General features: G+C 34.0%; 5 protein-coding genes across 8 annotated transcripts; 1 reads left to right on the top strand and 4 right to left on the bottom strand.

Moving 5' to 3' along the window:
- The first annotated feature begins 6,420 nt into the window (after positions 1-6,420).
- Positions 6,421-8,951, top strand: LOC129294684 (probable WRKY transcription factor 70). Its single transcript, XM_054933140.1, has 3 exons — positions 6,421-6,970; positions 7,362-7,466; positions 7,872-8,951. Exons 1-3 carry the CDS (start codon positions 6,609-6,611, stop codon positions 8,356-8,358), a joined length of 954 nt encoding a protein of 317 aa, XP_054789115.1. The 5' UTR covers positions 6,421-6,608; the 3' UTR covers positions 8,359-8,951.
- Positions 8,952-9,779: 828 nt separating this feature from the next.
- LOC129294160 (WRKY transcription factor 55) lies at positions 9,780-12,609 on the bottom strand. Of its 3 annotated transcripts, none has more exons than XM_054932333.1 (3): positions 12,201-12,609; positions 11,498-11,638; positions 9,780-10,077 (listed from the first exon to the last, which is right to left on the bottom strand). In XM_054932333.1, the coding sequence occupies exons 1-3, from the start codon at positions 12,539-12,541 to the stop codon at positions 9,888-9,890; spliced, it is 672 nt and encodes a 223-aa protein (XP_054788308.1). In that variant the 5' UTR covers positions 12,542-12,609; the 3' UTR covers positions 9,780-9,887. The 3 variants fall into 3 exon arrangements, with proteins under 3 accessions (XP_054788308.1, XP_054788309.1, XP_054788310.1); XM_054932334.1 differs by having other exon boundaries at positions 11,498-11,632; XM_054932335.1 differs by having other exon boundaries at positions 11,498-11,629.
- Positions 12,610-14,491: 1,882 nt separating this feature from the next.
- Positions 14,492-18,036, bottom strand: LOC129294634 (glycerol-3-phosphate dehydrogenase [NAD(+)] 2, chloroplastic). 2 transcript variants are annotated; one of them, XM_054933073.1, is made up of 9 exons: positions 17,588-18,036; positions 17,127-17,263; positions 16,937-17,042; positions 16,576-16,777; positions 16,382-16,469; positions 15,974-16,121; positions 15,543-15,692; positions 15,313-15,462; positions 14,492-15,224 (listed from the first exon to the last, which is right to left on the bottom strand). In XM_054933073.1, exons 1-9 carry the CDS (start codon positions 17,924-17,926, stop codon positions 15,210-15,212), a joined length of 1,335 nt encoding a protein of 444 aa, XP_054789048.1. In that variant the 5' UTR covers positions 17,927-18,036; the 3' UTR covers positions 14,492-15,209. The 2 variants fall into 2 exon arrangements, with proteins under 2 accessions (XP_054789048.1, XP_054789049.1); XM_054933074.1 differs by lacking the exons at positions 14,492-15,224; positions 15,313-15,462 and having other exon boundaries at positions 15,549-15,787.
- Positions 18,037-19,664: 1,628 nt separating this feature from the next.
- LOC129294087 (uncharacterized) lies at positions 19,665-21,340 on the bottom strand. Its single transcript, XM_054932201.1, has 4 exons — positions 20,717-21,340; positions 20,549-20,637; positions 20,213-20,438; positions 19,665-19,985 (listed from the first exon to the last, which is right to left on the bottom strand). Exons 1-3 carry the CDS (start codon positions 21,147-21,149, stop codon positions 20,400-20,402), a joined length of 561 nt encoding a protein of 186 aa, XP_054788176.1. The 5' UTR covers positions 21,150-21,340; the 3' UTR covers positions 19,665-19,985; positions 20,213-20,399.
- Positions 21,341-23,419: 2,079 nt separating this feature from the next.
- LOC129294086 (uncharacterized) lies at positions 23,420-24,606 on the bottom strand. The gene has a single exon (XM_054932200.1). The coding sequence runs from the start codon at positions 24,292-24,294 to the stop codon at positions 23,599-23,601; it is 696 nt and encodes a 231-aa protein (XP_054788175.1). The 5' UTR covers positions 24,295-24,606; the 3' UTR covers positions 23,420-23,598.
- Between the last annotated feature and the right edge of the window lie 113 nt (positions 24,607-24,719).

Genomic DNA, 24,719 nt, shown 5'->3' with positions numbered 1-24,719 from the left:
TACACTTCAAATTATTTTCCTTTTAACAATAGCTTAAAAAATAAAGCTGTGTAGGGGAAATTATCGAGTTATCTAGCCAGTAAGAAAATTTAAGAAAATATGTCAATACAAATCATTTCTTCACAACTGCTTCAAGAAAGCCTGCGAGGAAAGTCACTTGGCGAAAGAGGAGATCCAAAATTTTCGGACATTTTCGCATCTCAGAATTCTGTAATGAAAATGAATCCCTCACAAACCTTTTATTATTATTATTATTTTAATTTGGAGGAATCAATCGTCCCTTTTTCCATGAGAACCTTTCTTTGGTCCCCCTCCCCCCCCAAAAAAAACGGAACTAAAGCCTTAAATGTTCGGCCCAAAAAGATCAAAGCCCTGAATCTAACAACCAGGCTAGGTTGAACGAAAGCAGGCCCATCAAAACATGTTCATCACCAATTACCTCCCTGTACATTGAAATCAGGGAGTGAATTTATTAGTAGTTAAATATATTTAATTATGATGCCTTGGCTGTTTGACCAATCGCAATAACAATAATAACACGTCCTCAAATTTCGTCATCACTGTCACCAGAAGAAAAAGTTATCATGAGTGTGAATGATTTGAAGTCAACAAAATTAAGTAGCGTGTATTGACTCTGGAGATTTTATGATAACAAGAATACAAGAAGTCGTGTTAACGATAGGGGAAATTCCACCTTCAGCGTCAAAAGGAATTCCGAGTTTTCCATCAGTGATCATTCTATGTGAATACTGTGCCTTCTTTTATAGTATATAATTTACGTTATTATTTAGAATTTATAATTGATGATAAATCTTATCTCATTAAAAATAATACACATACATGGAGGGCAATAAATCTTGAGGAGATGATATTCCACCTTTTAAATTTTAATGAAGCAGAAGCTGATTCCTTACAAATTGAAAGTTATGCAAATAGAGTTAGTGATGAGGCAAATGATGCATGCAAAATCCCACCTGTTATAATTTGATCTTATTTCTTTTTTTTGGGCTAAAACATCGCTATATGAGAGAGTGTTCCGCTCCTGTTTCGTTGGAAGGGAAAATTTGAATAAGATTGATTCAAAATAGATTGATCAATGAAGTTATGAAGTTTCAACAGAGAGAACGCGCAAGATTAATTGATAAGAAAAACAAGTAAGAGCTTTTAACCCCGCTCCTTTGATTTTATTAAATCGCAAGCTCATTCCTTCCCTTTCATTCCCTTCCGTGCTACTAGTAAGTGGTTTTTTTTTTTAAAATAGTATAAGGAGTAAACTAAAATATTATTATCTCCCCTAAGGGTTTTTTTTTTTTTAAAAAAAGGCAAATCTCTTACAATTAAATTACTATGTACACGAAAACAAGAGCTGGCATTGAAACTTTTAACCACTTACTTAAGAGATGATAATCCTTACTACTCATTTCTATAACATTGTTTATAGAAAAATTTAAAATATTAAAAAATAAAATTATAACAACTTAAAATATTAAAAAAATACAAAGGCTTATGACAAGACTCAAATAAAGTGTAAGAATCTAAAGTTATATTTTTTTTTAATTTTAAAAAAATAAGAGAACAAAACACATTATAAGGTATCAAATTGATAGCTGAAATAAATTTAAGAGACTAAAAATTTTAGTACATCGATATTACATATAACATTCATATAAAATTATACTGTGTGATAAAAAGTTGGCGTTTAGTTTACTTAATTAATTTAGAAACTCGATTTTATCAAGAATATCCATATACGCATCAGATATGTCACATTTTTATTCGTTTTTAACTCGGGAGATATTTAGGAAGCCGATTGCCCGAATTTGGATGGTTTAACTGGCACAATATTCTGTGGTACTTTGTTTAATTAATAATTTATTATTAGAAAATTGTTTCTTCTGATGAGTAGTTAAAAGACATCGTTCAATTTTTATTTAAAAAAATAAAATATTACTTTATGTGATCCTATTTATAAATTATTTTTAACATGTTTATTAGAATTAAGAAAAATTTTAAATCTCATAAATTCTATCTTAAAATTGAAATAAATTTTCATCCCTGCCCCATAATGAGGACAATAATAATTATTCGTAATAATCTTTCTTAGTGTTTAGTAAGAGCATGTAGAGGTAAAAATGAACATATGAAATAGTGAGGTATCCTAAAGACAGAATCAAAATTAATTTTTTTTTTATTTATAAATAGGATCAAATAAGTGAAATAAAATTTAAGTTATCGATCCTAGTTAAATCTCGAGGATCTAAATTTAAGCACTTAATTCAATCGAGATAGCTTAGTCGAGGGACCATTTTTCTTTTCATTCTCATAGTAAACCATTTTTATGCAGTTGCCGGCCAAAAAAAAAAAGGATTAGTGTAGATTTCAAACACCAGCTAAGCTGTTTATTAGAAAAAACAATGTTAGGCATATTATTAAGTAATTTGCAGGCTTTGAGTAGATATGTTTAGGTTTGGTTTGCCTTGCAAATTTGACAAGTTTTTTTTTTTTTCTTTTTTTGGGTTTCCTGTGTAAGGGCGTGTTCACGTGAAAAGCATGTTCAGGTTTCATGAATGGAAAAAAGTCTGTCTGACTTGTCCTTATCCTTATTATAAGAATAGTGGAGACTATTTAATAAAAAAGCAGCACGGAAGAAAGGGATCGAACAGAAAAATAATAGAAGCGGAAAACAAGTTGGGAATTTTCCCTAAATCTAAACGATTTGGACCAATGAAAGAAAGTCTGATAGAGAGAGAAAGGGGTTCCGTACCATGGGTAATTAATTAATTAATGATGGACTAAAATGAAATAAAGGTTACGCAACGTATAGTAAGGATTGAAAACAGTGCGAGGCCGAGGCCCACGGAGGTGACTTGTTAAGTGGCACTCTCTCAAGTTGGCCCTCGGCAGGTTGGCAGAGCCAATTTGTTGCTTCAACAATTGACATGATACTGACAATAATTTAAACCAGTCATTTTATAATTTTAATAAAACAAAGTTGCATGCATTTCATGGAATATAATTACTCAATTGGGTGTTCCAGTTATAAGTTTCTGTTCAATCCAATCATGAATATTACATGGGGATACAAATTCATTTTCACCCCTTTTTCTTCATTGCTGGGGTCCAAATCTTTATTTGTATGGATGTACTTGTATTCCCCGCTCAGTGATTTAAGGTTTTGTTTCGTTGTCGTATATAGATTTTTTTTTTTTTTTTGCCATCCGTTGTTGTGTAGAACTATAGATATACTTAAATATATTGGTGGAGTGATTCGTTACACAAAGATAATCACATCACTTTCTGTATTATTGTTGATGATGAGTCCTATTTACCTGTGCTTTCATTTAAAATTATAAAATATTTTTAATTAAATCATATTTCTAATAAAATAATTAGTTGTTTTTAAGCCAACACCATCATTTCATATTTACTCATATTTAACAGAGCATTTTATTATAAAATAAATATAAAATAATTTATTTATTAAAGACATTTTAAAAATATATTAATTATATTTTAAAATATTAAAAATACTTTATATTTTTTAATATTTAAATTTTAAAAAATATTTTATATTTTATAATGGAGGAAGTATTAATTAACAATCACTGATCAGTGTCTAGCCAGTTTGTTTGAGGCTTGCATGCAAAACTAACAGTATTAATAAAACCTGCCAAAATTTTTTGACTTTTTCTAGACCGAGGCCTGCTCAAATTTAAAACTAAACTCCTATCCGTTTTAAAAAAAAAAAAAAATCTTATTCAATGTACTAGAAACTATTCCGCCTAGATTTTTTAATACGGGCAAGCTTAAAAGCTTTTTCTGGTCTTTTTTAAATCAAATTTTCTGATCCCTAACATATGATAGAGTTAGGGTAATTAACATTTTTTAATTTTACCTTTTATTTATTTATTATTCTTTGAATTTCTAAATTATAATTTATTATAATTAGTCATTGTAAGGAAGAGTAAAATTGAAAAGCTATATATTTTTGAATAATTCTAAGGATATAACTACTATTTTTTTAATAAGTTAATTGTCTCATGTTAAAAATTGGAGGGAGTATATAATTATGAGACTTGATAAAACACATGACATCGTCTTGCTTGATGAAAAAATTTTAAAACCAATAATAGGATGTATAAAAATTAAGAAATTGAAAGAAAAATAAAATGTTACGTGTTTGTTTGATACTACTAAATTATAATATATAATATAAATTTATAATAACAATACCCTTTACATTTTCATTTTACAAATAATAATAATAATCAAATATATTCATAACAAAAAAAACTTGTAACTATTTTATCAAAAAAAAACCTGTAACTAATTTTAGCCCCCGCTTTAAACGACCGAACTTGTGAATTCAAAGAGGGGTAGTTGAAAATCTCTCTGTAACACTTGATTAATTTCCTGCTGAAATCAGTATAAAGTTTGCACAAACATCTTTATTAATTGTGTAGAGAGAATATATAAGAATTATATTTAGAATAGATTGATTTTTAACGTTTCATATTAATATTATATACTTCTTTTATTAAAAAATATAAAATATTTTTAACTAAATTTTATCCTTAAATAAAATAGTTATTTATTTTTAAACTAACTTTAAAAAATACTCTCTCTGTCTCAAATTAAAAGACATTTTTAAAAAAAATTAAATGTTTTAAAATATAAGACACTTTGATTAAAATAAAATTTCATTAATTATACTTTTTTAATATTATCCTTTTCATATATTCTCTCTTTTCAATATTTTTTTAATTAATAAAGTATTAAATAAAGGATAATTTTTGAAAGTTTATATTTTTATTTTAAAAAAGTAAGGTTGTAAAGTGTATTTAATAATCTTTATTAGTATATGAGATTTTATCTAAAAGTATTTTATAATTTGAAACAGAGGGAGTATAAAGTAATATATTCAATATGGATACTTTAAAAAAATAATAATTATATCTTAAAATATTAAAATTATCTTATATTTTTTAGTATTAAACTTATTTAAAAATATCTTATTTTTTAATAAATATATATATATATATATATATTAAATTAATATTTTTTCTGTATCGAGAAAAAGATATTTATTTCTAAATATATTGACTATTTAAAATAATATAGAAAAAATAACTGAAAAATTATTGTAAAATATATAAATGATAATGCAGTTTTATAGAATGTAATAATTTTTTTCAAATCTCTTATGATGTCATGACGTTTATGTCATTTGTGAAATAATTGCAATGCCTTTAATTTAAAATAAAAAATAAATGTGCAATGATTATCTTTTGGTTTAAATAATAATTTTTTTTTCTTGACAGTGACTAATGGAAAATGACAAGCTTTATTTTATAAATTTTTTAATTATTAAAATTTAAGTGTTATAAATATTAATTATTAATAAAATTTAAGTAATTATTTTTTTATAATGATTAAAATGAGATGAATAATTATAATTTTTTCTTTGTAAATTTTTTAATCACTAAAATTTAAATGTTATAAATATTATTTACTATTTTAATTTAAGTAATGACTATTTTTTTCTGACAATTATTAAATAAAATGGTAAATAATAAGTTTTGCTCTATTCATTTTTCTTTTTTATTTTAAATTAGGAGCACAATAGTCATTTTACAAAAAAAAAATAATATAAAAAAGGTCTCAATGAAATTAAGAGAAATTACCACATTTTACATATTTTAGGAGGATTTTTTTTTGGTTATTTTCACAATATATAACAGTTTTTAGCCGTTGAATTTTTTTTTTGAAAAAATATTATTCAAGGATTGTTGAGGCAATTTAATAAAAATATGGATAAAAAATTTTTAAAATATTACTGTAGGGTTAAAGGATTAATTTAAAAATAATTTTAAATAAAAAAACCATAATAACCTATAACTATTGTAAAAATTATTAAAAAATGTAAATGGTGGAACTTGTATAACCACCATTAAGTGCATTAATATTGGGAAAAAATACCTACATAACAGCCATTCAAAAATAAAAAATACCCAGCCTCAACTTTAGGATGCCCATAAATTTAAAAGATAAAATTCAAGCATAAAAGTGACTATTAACTTTTTTTTTTGTTTAATTTCAAAATTTCCATTGAACCTCCTAACTAACCCTGTTCCCATGAGGCAGGGTATCCCATACGCAAACAAATTTTTCCCACTTTAGCCGCATGAAAATTTGACCATCGAACCCCTTGCAGCAAGCAGAGAAAGGATTATAAGAATACAAACAGTGTCGCTACACCAAGTTGGCCCGAGTTTTAACCATGATGATTGATGATCATCCTTTAAGGAAAAAAGTGGCAGTATCAATTTTCCAAAGAGAGGAGAGTGGGAAACGTCATCCTAGCATCACAAGGGCAACGTCATCCTATCAATCTTGTTCTTTTCTTTCCTTCACATCGCCACTCCTCGAGTCCTTCCTCATATTTTCCCTTCAACTGCTTCTCTCCGTCAACTGTATCTTCTTCTCCCACTCCTCACCCCCCAGCCAGCCGTTGCCCTATTTCCAAATCCAAACAAAAATATCACAACACAAAAACTTTCCCAAATACCTATAACAAAGAAAGCACCGAGCTAATACCTCACAGAAAAATGACTACTCTTTGTCCCGAACATGTCTCTGCAAACAAGGAGAGTATCATCAGTGAGCTCGTTGAGGGTAAGGAGTGCGCTTCCCAGCTCAAGCTTTTGTTTCAAAAGTCTCTTGGGCCTGACGGGCCTCCCTCTGCCGAACAACTTGTCGCCAAAATTTTGAGATCCTTCAACCAAAGTATTTCCATTCTGATTTCCTCCGAAGCTGGCCGTGAGGTAGGTCAGATTTCGGCGATTTCCGGTCACAGTGGGTCACCGCTCGTAACTTCTTCCTGCAATGACTGGAGGCCCGACGAATCCGGCCAGAGCAGGAAGAGATCGCCGCCGCCTGCCAAGGATCGGAGAGGCTGCTACAAGAGAAGGTACGCGAACTATTATTACCTGATCTATTCCCTGACTCTCATATTACTTTACTCCATCCGTCGACGAAACTTGCTTCGTGAGCGATTTCGCTTATTAGGCACCACCATGATTTGGGGCACGTACGGACACGTACGGACACTGCCCAAATCGTCACGGTCAAAGCTATTCATCATGAAGAAAAAGATTGAAGCTTTGAGGTGGGGCGGTGGACTTTGATTGATATGAATAGGTGAACGGGGTGAATTCCTGTGCGCTGATTTCGATTGGTGTGGGTATTTTAAGATTCAGATTCCAGTAGGGTTTCTGTGACGAAAGGTCATGAGAACTAGTGAGCAGATTATGAACTGTGGTGGCATGGAATAACATGCATGGGATGCCTAATTGTTGCAGGAATAAGACAGCGGATACATGGACCAAAATCTCCCACACTATTGAGGATGCTCATGCATGGAGAAAATATGGACAGAAGGAAATCCTTAATTCTAAATTCCCCAGGTCTTCTATACTCTCCTAATTTCTATTCCTTTTATATCGCGCAAGTTAAATATTCCTTTTTTTTTTTTGCATTTCTATTTTTGAAGAAGAAAGGAATATTTGCTGCCGGGTGATCTATGTATCTATGTTTAGAACCATCATCACCAAGACAATAATTATCGATCTGGGATTTTGCAAATTGCAAGTGGAAACTTGTCTTTTTGATTCATACTAATTAAAGTAGGAACTCAAGCAGCTTCTGGACTGTAACCTTTGCAGAACTTGCTATTAATTATGGTTTAACTAAACATAAATCTCCGTACTTAGTGGTTATGTGTAACTTCTTGTGTTAATTTATAGTGCTTTGAAATCATACCCATTATCATGTTTAGTTCACATTCTCATTTTTATTCATTTAACCTGCAGGAGTTACTTCAGGTGCACAAGGAAGCGCGATCAAGGCTGCAAGGCAATCAAACAGGTTCAGCGCATACAGGAGAATCCAGAAATGTTCCTGACAACGTACATTGGATTTCACACGTGCAAAGACATCCTCAAGGCTCCCGAAATGGTCATCTCAGATTCGGGTAATTGGGAATCATATCTGCTGGTCGAATCTAAGGCACAAAACGATGATCAAAAGGCGCACGGTCGTCCTCTGATCAGCTCAACATCATCAACCCCAACCATAAAGCAGGAATATCCCAAGGAAGACACGCCGCTTAGTGAAATAACAGATAACATGGAGCCTAGTTTGTGGTCAGATTTCAAGGACTTCGAGCTTTCGGAGCCTCTGAAGATGTTGACCGAACATAATGCAGATACTGTGTATTCGGGTGGCGGGGGCGCTATGGACTTTGGAGCGGATCAATCTGCTGGTTTTGGCACTGATCATCATCTCAGCTTTCACTGAAGTCATCAACATCATCATCCTGCCGTGGCTTCCTGGCCACAAGGGTTTGGCACTTGTGATTTAGTATTTTATTGGGTTTGCATTTAATTTTAATTTCTAAGTGTTTTCATTCCAAGCTCAGTCTCTTCAATAAAAACTCTCATGCACGAGTGAATAGTTTTTATATCTCAACATTTGAACATCGAGTATTTCAATATATATATATATATATATCTTGCATGTATTATGTGTTTATTGAAAATTTTGATAGCAAACAATGGTATCACTTAACTAATCTGATCCTCTCGACAGGGCTAGGTAAAACATAAATATTTGAATATTTGCTATCAAATTTTTAATAAAGATATAGTATGTGAAAGATGTTAGTTTGATTGAAAGATGTGTCGTGTAACGCGTTGAGTTATAAAATACATTCACTGAAAAATAAGTGAATGAGCTTGGATAATATGCATAGGAGCACTTAAAATGCATATATGTGTGAGGAATGAGTTGTATAGTGTAGAAGCTAAGAGGTTTGAAGAGATTTGTAAATAAACAAGAAACATGGATGGTGCGCAAGTGTGAATTATGTGATAGATCAATGTATGCTCGTATGATCAGTGTCGTATAGTTCGTATGTGGTGTAATAAGCCGGGAGGAAATGAATTTGATGTGGAGAGGAAGTGAGGAGTGGGGCCTCAGGTATATAAAGAGTGATAGGATAAGCTTTAAACCCTCGACTTTAGTGAGTAGAAAACGAGCCACACAGGGTGTGGCGCACCAAGACAAAGATTGATTGGAGCGAGTGGGGCCCCGATGTGCCTAGAAAGTGGAGATCCTGGAGTACAGCCATAGGCGTATACGGAGGGTCAATCAGACAAAGCCTATATATATATAGCTACTCAACTAATTTCCTCCTTTAATTTCTCACCTTTTATGTGGCTGCTCCATTGTTGCTTCTATGCTATGGATGTTCAGAATTGCTTGATGTTACGTTTTTAAGCTCTTTAACTAACGTTTTTAAACTCTCTAACTAACGGTAAACGAGTAAGTAAAACAACTGGGCCCGCTTGTGAGAATTTCGGACTTGCTTTCTTGAGGGAATTAAAGGGAATGTAGAAGACATCCTCAAAATGTTTTTAAAAAAATACCAGAGATGAGGGATTTACGCTGTGTATGCGCACAGAACATGATTGCTTAAGGATTTGGGAATAGGCTTTAGTTAGTAGGGCGATAACAAAGAAAGTAGATATTTTTCTGTGTCTCCGAAGTTGGCTCCAGATCGAAGAGGTGCGGGGACCCAACGAAAGAAGGGGGAAGAAATATGATTACAATAACAAATTAAAGTAACCCATGATTACAATAATTAACACCGTATCTTCACCCCCGCCGACACATTCAATTATGTTAAAGTATAGATGGAATGATGGGAAGAAAGAAGATGAAGCACGTCACTGGACAAGATTAATGTGTTCAAATACAAAGCCTAAATGATAGCATAAATTAGTACTTTAGTAGTCACAAGTCTGGGAGATGTATTCAACAGCCAGTCAAGTAGAGTTGAAGTGATGGAGGAAGAGGTGGGGAGGAGGGATGGGGGAGGGAGCGGTGGAGGAGAGAATGCAGGTGTGACTGCCTCGGTATGTTACAGCAAAGGTGTTAGGGTTGTCATCCAGTCGCTGCACTTGCTTCTTCGCCGGACATTTGTATGATTTCTGGTGGGTGCACCTGTAATAACTCCTGCTCACCAAAACATATGCAACTATTCAGTTTCTTTCTTTCTTTCTTTCAATTATCATTTTATTTTTTTTTATTATTTTCAGGCTATCCTATTTAAGACACGTCTTCGTATTCCTGTTAAATTTTACTCTTTTTTATTTTTCACTTTTTTTTATCTACCCATCTTTTTAGACTTCCAAAGTTCTATTTAATGATATTTTTCATATTGTTAAATAATAAACTCCTGTTAACACAATAATATGTTATACTCACCTGGCCTAGATGAGAGGTAAATTTGGTAAAGTATATCACTCCATCCCTTTAATATTATAGGACATTTTTTTGAAGTATCATTAGAAGCAATTAATAAAGTTTTTAATTTAAAAATACCCTTAATTGAGATATCATATTAATTAAATAAGGATAAATATAAAAAGAGAACATAATTTTAAAACAATTAACTAACTTATTGGGATGTATTTTTCTTGAAGATGTCTTATGAAAGAGTATATTTTTACATATTATTAACATTTCTTGATCCCTGTGCAATAATTTTAAATGACAAATATAATAAATATGCATTCTATTATTATCAAAAAAAAATGCATTCTATTATTATCAAAAAAATAAATATGCATTATGCATGTATGCATGCGGGGCTTGCAATATATGTCTTGTAATTTTAGTGCGTTGTCATAATTCATGCATGTTCAGAGAATGTCAACCAAAATTTAATCGTATATATATATTGATAGAGATTCAACAACTGAAATTAAATCAATAGCTTTCTTTCTGGGCTGTGGAACCTCATTTACAAGTCATAGAACTATATAATAACGAAACGAACCAATTAAAAATAGTAAAATCAAAAGGGCCTGTATAAATTAATGAATGGATTTTAATTATGCGAGGAATGTTTTGAGTTGTTATTACTTGCCATAAAAAGTGGAAGTGCAATTGTGGCATCAATTTGCTGAACATGTGTGGCCATGAACGCCAGCTTGCATGTGTGTATGAGTAGATATAACAACAGATTAACTAAAGTAATCTGGGGGAATTAATATTGGGTCAATTATATGGGGGGTACTGCTGAACTTTCACTTGAGAAAAACGAGTTGTTAGCAAGAAGAAATGTAAAGAGACATATCATGAAAAATTATTAATAAATGGCACATGATTGGATGCATGTGCGCAAAGCAAGAGAATCTTAAGTTATGTTTTGAATTGAATTTGTCAATATCTATCTATCTATTTATCTATCTGTATTGAGATAATTTGTTTTATGGAGTATATCAGTGCAGTAGCATTAGAAAAGTTTATAATTACTTATAAGTACCATTCAATAATATATGCATGCGTGTGGTCAATTTGAGCGTTTCAATTGCTTGCTAGGTAACTCTAGTTGACAAGTTGAGGAATTTAATAAAGTATAACACAGAACCTCGGGTGGGTAGAGCCAAAAATCTCTTTCTGGCCATATTTTCGCCAAGTGAAGCCATCATCTGGCGGTATCTCTGTGTTTCCATACCTAGGCGCAGGTGCCATCACTGTCTTCGTCTCCGATTCATTTTTCCTGCTATTACTTTAACACGCATTAAACACAAATAACCATCCCGCCAGTAATATATGTTCTATCAAATACAACTAGCAGATAGTCCCAATCATTAATTAACATTGATGGGTCAGATTACTAAAATCTTTTTTTATATATGTATGTAGCTACTTCATATAACTCAAAAGTGCTGCAAGCAAAAGCCAGTACATAGTTATGTATGCGGCTTTGTAGTGCGTTCTTACCTCGTTACTAAGAAAGATCTGAGAAAATATTATCCTAATATTTTAACAAGTCTCTGCACTTTCGGTTACAGACCAGTCATCGAGTGCGGATATTATGCTAAAGTAAGGTCATAGGCCAAAAACCAGAAGCACGTTCCACTACTTTGTTCCTTTCTTCCCTGGCCTTTTTCAATTTTTGGGGATGAGAGATGAGGTGTGAGCTGAGTCATCTAAAAGTACTTCCAATAATGGGGGACGTGAAAGAGAAGACGGCGATGTAAACATTAAGACATATGTATATGCATTAAACAAGTTAATTAGAATTCAGTCAGTTAATAGTAAGAGTAACTTGAGTAAGGTTTATATACCTCGTCTTTTGCATTCGTTGCTGCATCTTTGCTGCTGCTGATTGTTGCATTTGATCATGAGTCGACTGATCCATTGGCCGTGCATGACCGGGGGACCTAACTGGCCAAACCGCCGTTGAATCAGAAGTTGGGTGTAGGGAAAACAGTCGCAGGCTTTCTCTAGCGGCCGAAAACGTCGTCACTGTCTCATCAATGGACGCCAACAGTACATCAGGCTGCAGGTAAGCTAAGTGGGCGAAATTTGATCCTAGGTTTCTAGCTAATTCACAAGCACGGCGTATTAAAGAACTGGTGGCCTCTTCCATGGTTTCTAGGTCTTTCTGCTTTCTGGAATTTGCCATTTGCACCGGGCAAATTATAAAGGTGGTGGGGCTTGCGGGTAAATTTCTGGGCAAGCTTCTATGTTGGTGCTTTTTGTTAGACCCAGCGAGAAAAAAATGAATGGTTCGATCGGGAAGTTAAAAGGTTCATAAATAAAAACAAGGGGGAGCGGAACGTGGAAACGAAGACTTGGTCATGGTCTTGGCTACCTTCTTGGAAGTTCAAACTTCTTTTTTTTCCCCCCTCTGCGGTGACCTCTTGCCCCATTGAACCGTTTCTCTTTGGGACCCCCATCCCTGGATCTTTGACTAATTTTTTTCACTTTGAAGTTACCATCAGAATCCCATGTATTAAATATTAATTGATCATGATTATCACTTAACCGCTTTAAGGAAAATTGATTGGACAACATATATTGCCAATTCAAGCTTCGCCCCTTTTCTCAGTATTCTTAAAAACAAGTGATCTAACTTTTATAAATTTTAAAAAAATTGCGACAGCTCCTAACTAACTAATAACTATTCATAATCTTAATCACGCACGTGAGTGAAAAATTGTAATTAGTAGATCGAGCACATTTAAGAATCAGATGACTTTCCTATCTCTATCAGTAGGGAAGAAGTGACGAGATTTCATGTATATACAGTACAACATATTATCATGGGACGAGTCACAGAAGAGCTCGAACCAATCCGTGATTATTCCTATGCAGATAAACTTTCTATTGAGTGTGCACTGGTTATGCATGCGTGTGTGTTTGTGTGTGATTATATGAAAATAAGAAGCTATTTTTGTTAGTTAAAATGTAAACTAACAAAAATTCGAGCCATAACCTTTTCTTTTGGTAAAGTATCATAACTTGTTAATTAAACTATAGTCAAACAAATTATATATATATATATATATATGGGAAAATGATAACAAAATTTTTTTGAATTATGTAAATAATATTTTAATCTCTTAAAATGTTGTAATTTCTTTGAAGTATTTAAGGACTTTTCTGTCATTAAAAAATTAATATAAAATATTAAATTGTTCTTAATTAAAATAAAAGCCTCAAACCTCAAAATAAATACTTCACGCCCTTTATTTGCAAGTTTTATTTTAAAATTTATAATTTTTTTGCTTACAATTACAATAATTTAATAGCAATTTATAAGTTTATATTTAAAATCTTGATATTTTTTAAATGTTTTAAATATCAATTAATATTCACAAATTTTCTTTTAAGATTCATAATTTTTCTTTTTAAATTTGAAAGAATTTAATAACAATTCATAAGTTCGTATTTAACATCTTAATATTGCTCAAATGTTATAAATATTAATTATCATTCACAAGTTTTATTTTAAAATTCATAATTTTTCTTTTTAAACTCACAAGAATTTAATAACAATTCACAAATTTATATTTAAAATTTTAATATTTTTTAAATATTACAAATATTAATTGTCATTCACAAGTTTTATTTTATATTCACAACTTTTTTTTTTTCCTAAACAAGTTTGCAAGTATTTATTTTGATGTTTGGAATTTTTATTTCAATAAAAAACAATTTAATCTTTTACATTAACTTTTTAATAATAGAAAAGTTTCTAAAATTTTCAAAAAAATCATCACATTTCAAAAAATTAAAATGTCATTTAAATAATTGAAAGAAATTTTAATATCATTTCCCCTATATATACATATAGCACGGAACTTTTAAGATTATTTTTCATCTCAAAGTTAAAGAGATTTTCAAGCAGTTTGGCTTGAGTAGAATTATTATAATGCTTATAATTAGGAACATGATATAATTTTTATACGAATGTATACGAAAATATCATATATATTTTTGGCCAAAAGAATATCATATACTGAGTTTAACATTTATATATTGTGAGACTTCTTGAAAACAAGTTAATATTTTTAGGTAAGATTTTCCAAAAGAACCAGGGTCGTCAAAAATGAAATTGTAACAGTAACAATTAGAGAAGAGAATTTAGCAGGATATAAAGAAGATACATGGCAGAATGAAGAGCTAGAGGAACATCCATGGTTCCCTTCATTTGAATACTGAGAAAATCACTGATCGCGTGATGACTAGAACAAGCATTCCATTTCTGAAGAAAATTCAAGTGCTCTTCTTACTGGTTAATTATATGTCTTTTCAAGCAGTCCAAACTTTGACTCGAGGTGGATCGTCCTCTGGCTTTTCGCATCCTCGTCAGGAGGCCTGGGGTTTCTTTCGTCTGAATGTAATGTCTTCGGCTTCTCATATTTCTCTTTGACAGTAGCAATTCGAAAATTCCATTTCTAGTAGCTGGGGCTTAGCTTAGCTTCGAGTTTAAACTTGAATGGAATTCAACTTATTTAACGCCACAAGCACTTGGTTTTAGTAACATACCGAAACTTCCTTCCTTGGGAAATATCTCGAAATCAATTCGGAACCATGGTCGTGGTAAACAAGTATTCTTTGTTTGACCAACGTGGTAAACAAGTATTCGATGAGGCGAGTTGTCTATGGTCTATATATTCCTCAAATTCCAAGTATTGTACGGCATAACTCCCATTTTTGCAAAATTGTCCTCGCCAAATCTTGTGCACCAGAAGCACAACGGCGAAGAAAAAATAATTATACCCAGGAGGCAACAGGGAAAAGAATGGCCAAATAAAATGCAGGCTGGTAGGTGAGGATAAGGAGTTTCATACTTCCTCCACCTACAAAGAAAATGGTCTTCCCTCACATTAGAAGAGCCAATGAAAACTGAGCACAAAAGAACCCTGAAAAGGAGGGTCGGAATATAACCTGAGGAAGGCTCATCAACTCGAAAACAGCTTTCTGTGGGGTGAGTTCATTGTCAATGATACGAGCAACTGCCGTCAAAACTGGCAATTTCACGTTATATTTCTGCGCCAAAGCAATCACAGCTCCAGCTGTAGACACACCTTCTGCCACCTTCACACAGAAACCATACACATCTTACTTCAGTTCTCATAAGCTGGCAGTTTGGCACAATTGGGAATCTTTTGACATACCTGATTCATGGAATTCAGTATATTCTCAAGTTTCTCCCCAGATCCAAGACGCATGCCAACTGTTTTGTTCCTCGAAAGATTTACAAAGCACGTAAGCATTATGTCTCCACTTCCTGATAGACCGGTTATTGTTGTTGGTTTTGCACCCATCTTCAGAAGACAATAACACCAGCATCATGAGCATTACTGATTTGCAGGAAGCAACAAAGGCAACACATGCCGCATGGACACCACAAGATCATCAACTGTAGTTTATAAACATGTTCAGCATGCCTAGAAGCTCAGACCCAGACTCAGAAAACTATCAATGCCCATACAGCACAAGACATCAAGGTTTACTTGGGCATTCTGTACAGCATTGCATCTACCATTTCTAGGGAAAGAAGAGAGGTGAAAGTTACTACTAATTACAGAATTGATATAGTGGATACCTTTGTCGCAAGCCATCGTATCTCAGAACAGCCTTGTGCAACAAGAGCAGCCATTGAGTTGTTTCCTAGATTCATACCTTCCACAATCCCCGCAGCTATTGCAAGCACATTCTTAAGTGCACCTGCGATTTCAACTCCTGTAACATCACTGGAGTTAAAAGAGATTACATGCTGAACATGAGAACATAAATTATTATTGTACACAAAAGCCAGGGAATCTTAACAAGCCAAGATAGAATGAAGCAGACAGGTAATACATGCATTATTCATCATTCGAAAAGGAGACAAAGTTAAAGCATTAGATGATCAAATATATGGATGCTCTAGTTGTAACAGGCTCGAGGGAAAACTCAAGTATTTTGCATATGAAATTGATCTCATATGATGAATCGAGTGAAGACCATTTACCTTGATGTACTTATTCTTAATTGACTGGAAGATAGCAATTGCTGAACTGCATTTGCCAATTTTTTGTCTTTGGATGCCACTACCAGGGCTGTTATTTCAGAAAGGAGGAAAACAACCCAACATTAATTATTTTGGAACCTCAAAAAGAAGAGAATTGAAAGTACGTAATCCACATGTGGAACTACCAACCTAACCTGTGGGCAGCTTATTCATCAACTCTAGAGCAAAGGAAGGCCCTGATAGTGCAACAAGAGGCTGGCGAGGATTTTTTAATGCTTGAGGAATAATTTGAGACATCATCCTCAGTGTGTTAAGCTCTAGACCTTTACTGAGAGATATAAATGGCAAGCCTGGATCAACAAAATCTGCGACACTCTCAAGAAAGGATGAGCTGAACTGCAATAGTAGAGATACAATTCAGATTTCAGACAATCACTTCTGTTGTGCACGATTGAATCAATGCATTTTTTTTTTTTTTACTAAAAGAATCAAGACATAATAAAACATCAGTAACTACTTCTAGTAGACTTGTAAAGTCAAAAAGATCTGGATGACCTGAACAGGCACAGCGTGGAGGCAGTAATCGGCATCAATCAAAGCATCTTTTGCATCAGTTGTTGCAACAACATTTTCCGGAAGCTTGTGTTCTGGGAAGTACTTGCTGCAAGAAGGCAATCACTTAATAGAAATGGCGGATGTTATTGATACACCATAAGGTAAATTATGTGAAGAAGAAAGTGTTTACCAGTTGCTGTGCCTCTCATTAATAGATAAGCAAACTTGAGGGTCCCGCACTAGCATCTTGACTTCCAATTGAGCCTTCTTATTAGCAACATGGGCAGCCATTGCCGTCCCAAATGATCCCCCTCCCAGCACAACCACCTGCCGTGCAAATGAATTTCAAAATGCCCCACAGGACAAATTACGAAAAGATTACATTTTCATATGGAAAGGCCCGCTAGAACAAAACCAAGAGCTCTATGGATACAGGACCGAACACTTTCAATGCATGGGTTAACAAACAATATCATACCACAAGATAAATAATCGAAAACGGCGAATAAAGTTATCGACAATATTAGTGTTAGAATAAGTTCCCCGAAACTAGGAAAGAACATACTCAATGCCTCAAAAGCAGCAAAGAAACTGAAAATATCAAATTAAAAGAAATAACCAACAAAAAAAAGGCGGACTAGCAAAGCAAACCTTGTTGGTCCGTTCTATTACGTCAGTCTTGACCTTGGAGCGCCAAGACCTGGACCACCGGACTAGCTTCTCCCAGGCCAGCCTAACGGCTCGCCGGCGGTCGCTCTTCGGGTCTGGGTCGGATTCAGTATCGAGGTCAGTGTCTTGGGGTCGCGGTGAAGAGGAGGGAGAAGACGTTCCAGCACAACGAGGACGATTGGCATCAGGAGGACCAAGAGTGAGAGAAGCGGATGTTAGGGAAAAAGTCTGAAACTTTAGATTACTGTAATTTGGATAAGATGAGTGGGACTTTATCGCGAACAGTGGGTTAACAGCTGATGGCTCCAACACTGTCGCCATTGCGAAAACTCTGGTATCAGAATCGCACTATGTGCAGTTCAAGAGCGGGGTGAAAGCCACCCAGAGGTTCGGAGTCGGATTACGCCGAAAGCCTTTTGTAAAAAAGATAATAGCAGAATGAAATATATCCTTTAAAATGAAGCGCGAGCATTGAGCCTTCGAGGAATAAATAATTAAATATGAAGAAAGTCTTGGATTTTTTTGTTTCTATTTTATCTTTTGTGTTGCTCACACTCTTTATGCTGTTTGTTTAGTTCATTTTTATTTTTATATTCTTATTAAATACTAAAAAAATTATTAAAAATAATTATATCATAAATAAAAATTTATTAAAATTTAAGATAGAGTTGATAAAATTTAAAATTTTTATAATTTTAATAACACATGTTAGAAATAATTTATAAATAAGATTAAAAAATATATCTTAAAGATTTTCATGAATGGGGGATATTAGAGGCATTCATTCTTAAGTTTTACCTTTGAAGAATATTTTTTAAACAGCTCGTTCCGTTATTGTCATGCGCTTCCATTGAACAACGTCTTTCTCAATCTTAAAAATATGTATGTATACAGCCAGTTACTTTATGTATTACTTTTATTAGAGCATGTGAGAATTTGGATTATAAAATGTAAGACATGAGGAGATTTGGAGTATTTAAATAATTAAATTCAGGTCAAAAAATAGTATAAGATTTATCATTATCATGAGTTTTACAGAATTTATCACAGCCATTTAAATCATTGATGAAAACACATCTGAAAAAAACACGAAAACCGTGTTTGGATAGAGGATTTCTTGAGCGGACTGTGTTTACAGATGTCCGAAATGATTAATTGTATTGGGCTGGGGCACAAGGACTGATTGAATTGCCTTCAGATACACATTTTTGGGGGCCTGTTCAGTTTTGTAGCACGATTGAGTCCCATTGTTGTAGAGAAATTGTCTAAGGCCCTATCGCATCTACGTTGAAATTTTTATTTTCATCTAATAATTTTTCATAACAACATAAAAAAATCAAATTAAAAATTTTTTTCAACATAATTAAAAATATATGATATTGAATTTAATAAATTTTACTGGTTTTAATCTTTAAAAAAAAACAAACATCTCCAGAATTTTTTTTCTCGACAGTCATGGAATTTTTTCATGAAGACAGATTTCTCTGTACATTACACATTTACACTCAATTAAAAAAAAAAAAAAGCTAAATTATACATTATTTTCTTGAACTTTAAACTATATACACATAACATTCCTAACCTTTGAAACTTTACAATGAACCCCTATCAACTCTTATGTTTATGCAAATAACTTATATAATTATTTTTATACATTAATTATTTACATGTAACTTAAAATTTAAGTGGATTATTCGTATATTAATCAAAGTTTATGGGGCTTAAATGCACACAAAAATAAATTTTAAGAGAATATAAAATTAATGTTTAGGAGTTATTTTCATATACCTAAAAACTAAAAAAGTTTTATTGTTAAGTTTTAAAGGTTACGAGGGTTATTTATATATGGTTCAAATTTTATGAGAGTTGTATGTAATTTAGCCAAGGAAAAAAAATAAAATAAAACGCGCTATTAGCAATTTAAAAATAATGTGGATTGTATCAAGTTTACAATGTATATTAATATATTCAATTGATATGCTGACATGTCATCGGTAAAATATAAACGAGTATATTTCAAATGCTGTGCTCAAACAAAAACACAATCGAAAGTGGGAAAACAGAACGCAGCGAATTATGTTGCAACTAAGGAAACCTGAAACCAGTTTAAGATTTCCTTGAGAAGACATGACAACATCTTTTTGAAGATAAAAACAAAAAACAAAAACAAAAACAAAAGAAAATCTTTACACTGGCTAAAACATCAGGAATCTGTTCCTGTAGAAAAAGCTAGTCCGAAGTAGGTATAGCTAGAAAACTGATCGATCGATTCAAGGATCAGCTTTAGACTTTGCAGTTCATCAATTGACACGTCAGCTCGCTAACATCAGATTGTTTAAGGGGTTTAAGGATGAACATTTGAGCTCCTCCCTCCAAACATCTATTATGGCACAACATTTAACGATTAACCAATGAAAATGAAAGACATCGATAAACGTAACCTAATGTACAAAATGAGAGTTGTATATATAGACGATGATAACTATATATGCATGATGTGCGCGCGCGCGCGTGTTGATAACTATATATGCATGATATATATATATATATATATATTGTGTGTGCGCGTGTGTGCACGGAGTGCACTTAATAAATGCTGGGAATTACCTGGTAATCCGAGTTGGCACATTTTCAGATGACATGATCACCACCGGAACTCCTTCACGATAGATGATCCCTGCAGTTTCCCGCAAACATCTCCTTTACGAGACTCAAGGCAAAATCTCGAAATATATGTGCAGAACCGAAATGGTCTCTGAATTCACCTTGATTTTCTCAAGTAGATTGTAGCCTATCATTCCGGGCATACAATAGTCTGTGATAACCAAATTGACTTTGCATGTATGGAGACAATCATATCAGATGTGTCAGTGAAAATTAAAGCCTGGTATGGGAAAGTAAGGAGAGGACGACTGTGCTTCAAAATATATAAGGGTTACTCACAGCGCCCTTCTCGGCGTTATGCTCATCATGATCAGTAGTTGCCAGCCCCAAGAATTCCAACGCCCTCGTCGCATTTTTTGCTGTTGTCACTGCGCACACAGTCCAGTACATATTTACATCCACGAGGAAGAAGAGAAAATTAAATGGCATATTATATATTAATATTACCTTTGCAAGAAGAGTTCCTGAGAAGCTTCTCGACAAGTTTGCGATCAACGAGATTGTCATCGACCGCTAAAACATGAGGAACGCCGCCGTTTTCCGGCATCCAAGTCGAAGAAGAAGAAGAGGCGGATCCCCTAGAGGCCATACGCTTACCTAACCTCTGTCTTAGGTTTCTGTAATGACTAAGAAACGCGACTGCAAGAAAGCAAGGCGAGGAGAAACATGATAGGACCAAGTGGAAAGTCACGAGAAGTGCGTGAAAGTTCGTGGCCTTATATACTCGGAGAGCAAATGCGGATGGAAATCCATCAAGGGGACGAATTTTACAAATCATCAAATTCACAGAGATTTCGTGATGGATTCTATCCCAAACCGAATCATTTCTCACTCCCTTGTTATTACATTCTTTCTTACCTATCTTTGCCGGATTCACCATCTCACCCCCTGGCTTCAGCCGGTTCTATTTGTTAAATGGCTATTTAATCTGCAGCTATTCCCATTCTTGGAGAGCAACATGGTTTTGATCAAATCTTCTCAAAAACAAAAACTCAAAGTCTTTACCTTTCCCTGTAGTGTCAGGGTTGGGAGATTTTCGGGTTTTCTTCTCTGGGATACGGAACATTTGGTTCTTGCCCGATTTACAACTTTTAAAATGGTCGGAAATCAACCCTTGCCTTGGTCCACGGAGATTTTTGTACAGTTGTTAATCCCAATCTAAGAGCAGATCCCAGAAAAGAAACTTTTATTGTCTCCAAAATTTAAAAAAAAAAAAACAGAAGAAGAAGAAAAACATGCAGGAGGCGCATAGTTGGTATTATAAAAAGGTGGATTAAAATATGAGTACTTTATTTAATGGTTTCGATCATATAGTGGAAGCAATTATTGGTCTCCCAGATATTAAATAAAAAAAATGGCGCAGGGTTTGATTTGTGCAGGCGATGGATTGAGATTCATTTGCAAACAACTTGATTCGTTGCTTGGGGGAAACGTTGAGTAGTCAAAAGGGAGGAAGAAATGGAGGAGGGAGTGAAGAAGCAAAAGGAATCTTATATAAATGAGAGTCGGTGCTATATTGCATGGTTGGATCAGTGGATTGCACTGCTCCGTGCCTTGAGAAACCTCCCTTATTTGGAAATCTCCATCTCTGACCACCTAAGAGAATCCAGGCATGTGACAATCTCGCAATATGAGTGAAGTCTTTTGCGTATATAAATCCCGAGTAAATTTCAAAACATTTTATTTGACCATAATTTATGTACTAGGACGGAACGAAACGAAGGAGAACGAGTAAGCCACAATAGGAGTAAAGCTTTTAAGCATCCACGGATTTCAAAACCCTGCAAAATTACTTGATTACGAAACAGTAAATTTTTTTTTTAATATAAAGCCACAGAAAAACCGTGCAAAAAGGGATTGAGTGTAGTCATATCAAAAACTATAATATAAGCTATACAATCAAGAACGGATTGTCAAAAATAAAATATCTAAATGAAACAGTGAAATTTGAATACTGAACACTGAACAACTTGTTTCGCTCCACTCCATCCACTATTCCAATCCCATTTAATTCCGTTGCCATCCCCATCATTCCGTGTCCTCGACTTGTGGCCACAGTTACTGACTTGCTCCCTCCAGTCCTGTTTGTAGAATAAAAAAAAAAGTCTTTTTTTGTTTTATTTATAAATTATTTTATTAAATTTCTATCATATTTTTTATTTAATACATTATTAAAGTATATGTGTTTAATAAAAATAAAAATGATAACTTATTAAATTTTTACACATATTAATAAATTTTAAATTTTTTACTTAATTACAATAAAACAAGTTAAAAATAACTTACAAATATAATTATAAGAGTACCTTATTTCAGTGAATTCAACATATGTTGAAAACGTTTGAACCTACACTATGAAATTCAATAACTTGACTACTGCTTATAAAACTTTCAATTGCCAATGCCAAAAAAAAAAAAAAACTCAATTTAGTCGTCCAGGATAAAGAGAATAGTCTGATAACCGAACGGGTTCTAATTTATACGATCAATAAATTGGCTCGCTAATAAAAAATGACTGGAAAGTCTGAATCTGATGAATCAGCATCAATATCATCTACCCTACTTTCATATTCATATTCACATATTCATATAATTCATGTAATAATTACATGTACTACATCATTTCAGAATGCATGACTTACATTTCATATTCCGTAACGAATAATTTCACGAGGCTTCTCAAATCATTGGGTCTCAAAATTGCAGCCATGGGTGCAATAATTGACTGCCACTTGCATGAACATTAGTAAGTGGCAGTCAATTACTCAATAATTTCAAAACTTACTTCTACTTGCCCTCTCATTAATTAAAAAACTTATCTCTCTCATCCCAAACAATCTACTCCTATCTAGTATATTTTATATTCCTGCAGACCATTTTAAGTTTTACGAATTTCTACACGTCACTTTTACCAAAGAATAGATATACCCCTAAAACGAGTATCTTCCAAAGCAGTGGTTGCCCGTAACTTCAACTGCAACAGACATTTAAGTGGAATGAATCTTCATCTTTTATTGGGTACCAATACAATATTACTTTTTCTCTTGGCAAAACAACACAATATTACTTTATTAGTGTGTAGTTAAAAAAATAACAAAATTTATACATCGAAATCAATAAAAACATTGATGGACTGAGAATACTTACATCTTTGAAACATCGAAATCAATGGTTGTTAATATTACTACTCAAGATTAATGATGGCATGCACAATTTCACTTGGATTGACTGTATACAAGTTAACAGACTTCAGGCCTTAAAGATGCAATAATAATAATGATCTTCAGAATTTGCACAATCTTTCAAATCAATTCCAGAACCGGTAACCATCAGGAGTCCTGGCCCGGTAAGAGCCAACAATTCTTGAGCTGCGATTCCACGGTTTCCCTGAAACTCTTCACTCGGACTAAGCAGTAATAGGTGCAGAACGGGCTCATCCCAGGACCCGATTTGACCCGACTCGTCTTCAGCAAGTAACATATGGGCCCGCTTCCCACCCCCCTCCCCTGAACCACAACCCCCCATGCCTTCGTCGTCCTCTCCTTCCCTTCTTTCCCTTCATCCCCCAACTCCTCCACCAATATGACCCCTTCCGGCAATGGCGCCTCTCCTGTTTCCCATTTCTGCACCACCCCCGGCCAATCATCCACCTCTGCCTTCTCCGTCCTCAGTGCCGTCGCCTCGCCGCCGTTAGCATTCTTCTTAGGATACACCTGTACTAACAGCGGCGCTTCCCTTAAATTCTTCACGATCTCCACCACTGAATCCTTCATCCATCCGTCCAGCCTCTCGTGCACATCAACGGCGTCATTTCTGCGATCCTTATCTTTTCCTCCTCCCTCGTACTTCCAAATCGGTGCCACACTCGCCGTGGTGGTCGACATCCTCGCCTTCCGTATTCCTCTCGAGCGGCTCTGATGGCCGATCACCACCAACTGATCATTACACCTATTCTTGATTTCCCGTTTCCCCACGTGATCCCCGACAAAGATGTTGTTGCCGATGCCGATTGTGGCCGACGCCATCTACTGGGATTGAGGACGAGCGAGTCCGACTAGGATCTTAACCGACAATCAGCGGGGGGAAAAAGGAGTTGTGTTATTAGTCAGGAGAAGAAAGTGAAGAGGAAGCAGCAGGCTGGAAGAAAGGCAGGGATTGTGATCATGTGATGGATGCTGTGAAGCTTTAAATTAAAATGAAAAAAAAGGATGAATTGCATATAGGACGATCAAGATAGGAGGAGACTCCTCGTTTCCATTGTCACCGTCATATATAACAGACGGAGTTGGAGATTCGAAGTCACACTTCTAACGTTTCTCAGATTTGTTAAAGCGTGCGCCAACTCCCAAAAATCCCAATAACAGAATTCCTTTGCTTTAGGAGAGGGGGTCTTTTTTTCTGTGTGGCCGAACCTACTCGGTTACGGTGCGACGTTTTCCTAACGAGGTTT

Source organism: Prosopis cineraria, unplaced genomic scaffold (genome assembly GCF_029017545.1).
Source record: "Prosopis cineraria cultivar Desert tree isolate PC_DT_omini unplaced genomic scaffold, ASM2901754v1 PC15, whole genome shotgun sequence".
Taxonomy (NCBI): domain Eukaryota; kingdom Viridiplantae; phylum Streptophyta; class Magnoliopsida; order Fabales; family Fabaceae; genus Prosopis; species Prosopis cineraria.
The sequence above is the reverse complement of the archived record's forward strand: the minus strand, read 5'-3'. Positions and strand labels throughout refer to the sequence as shown.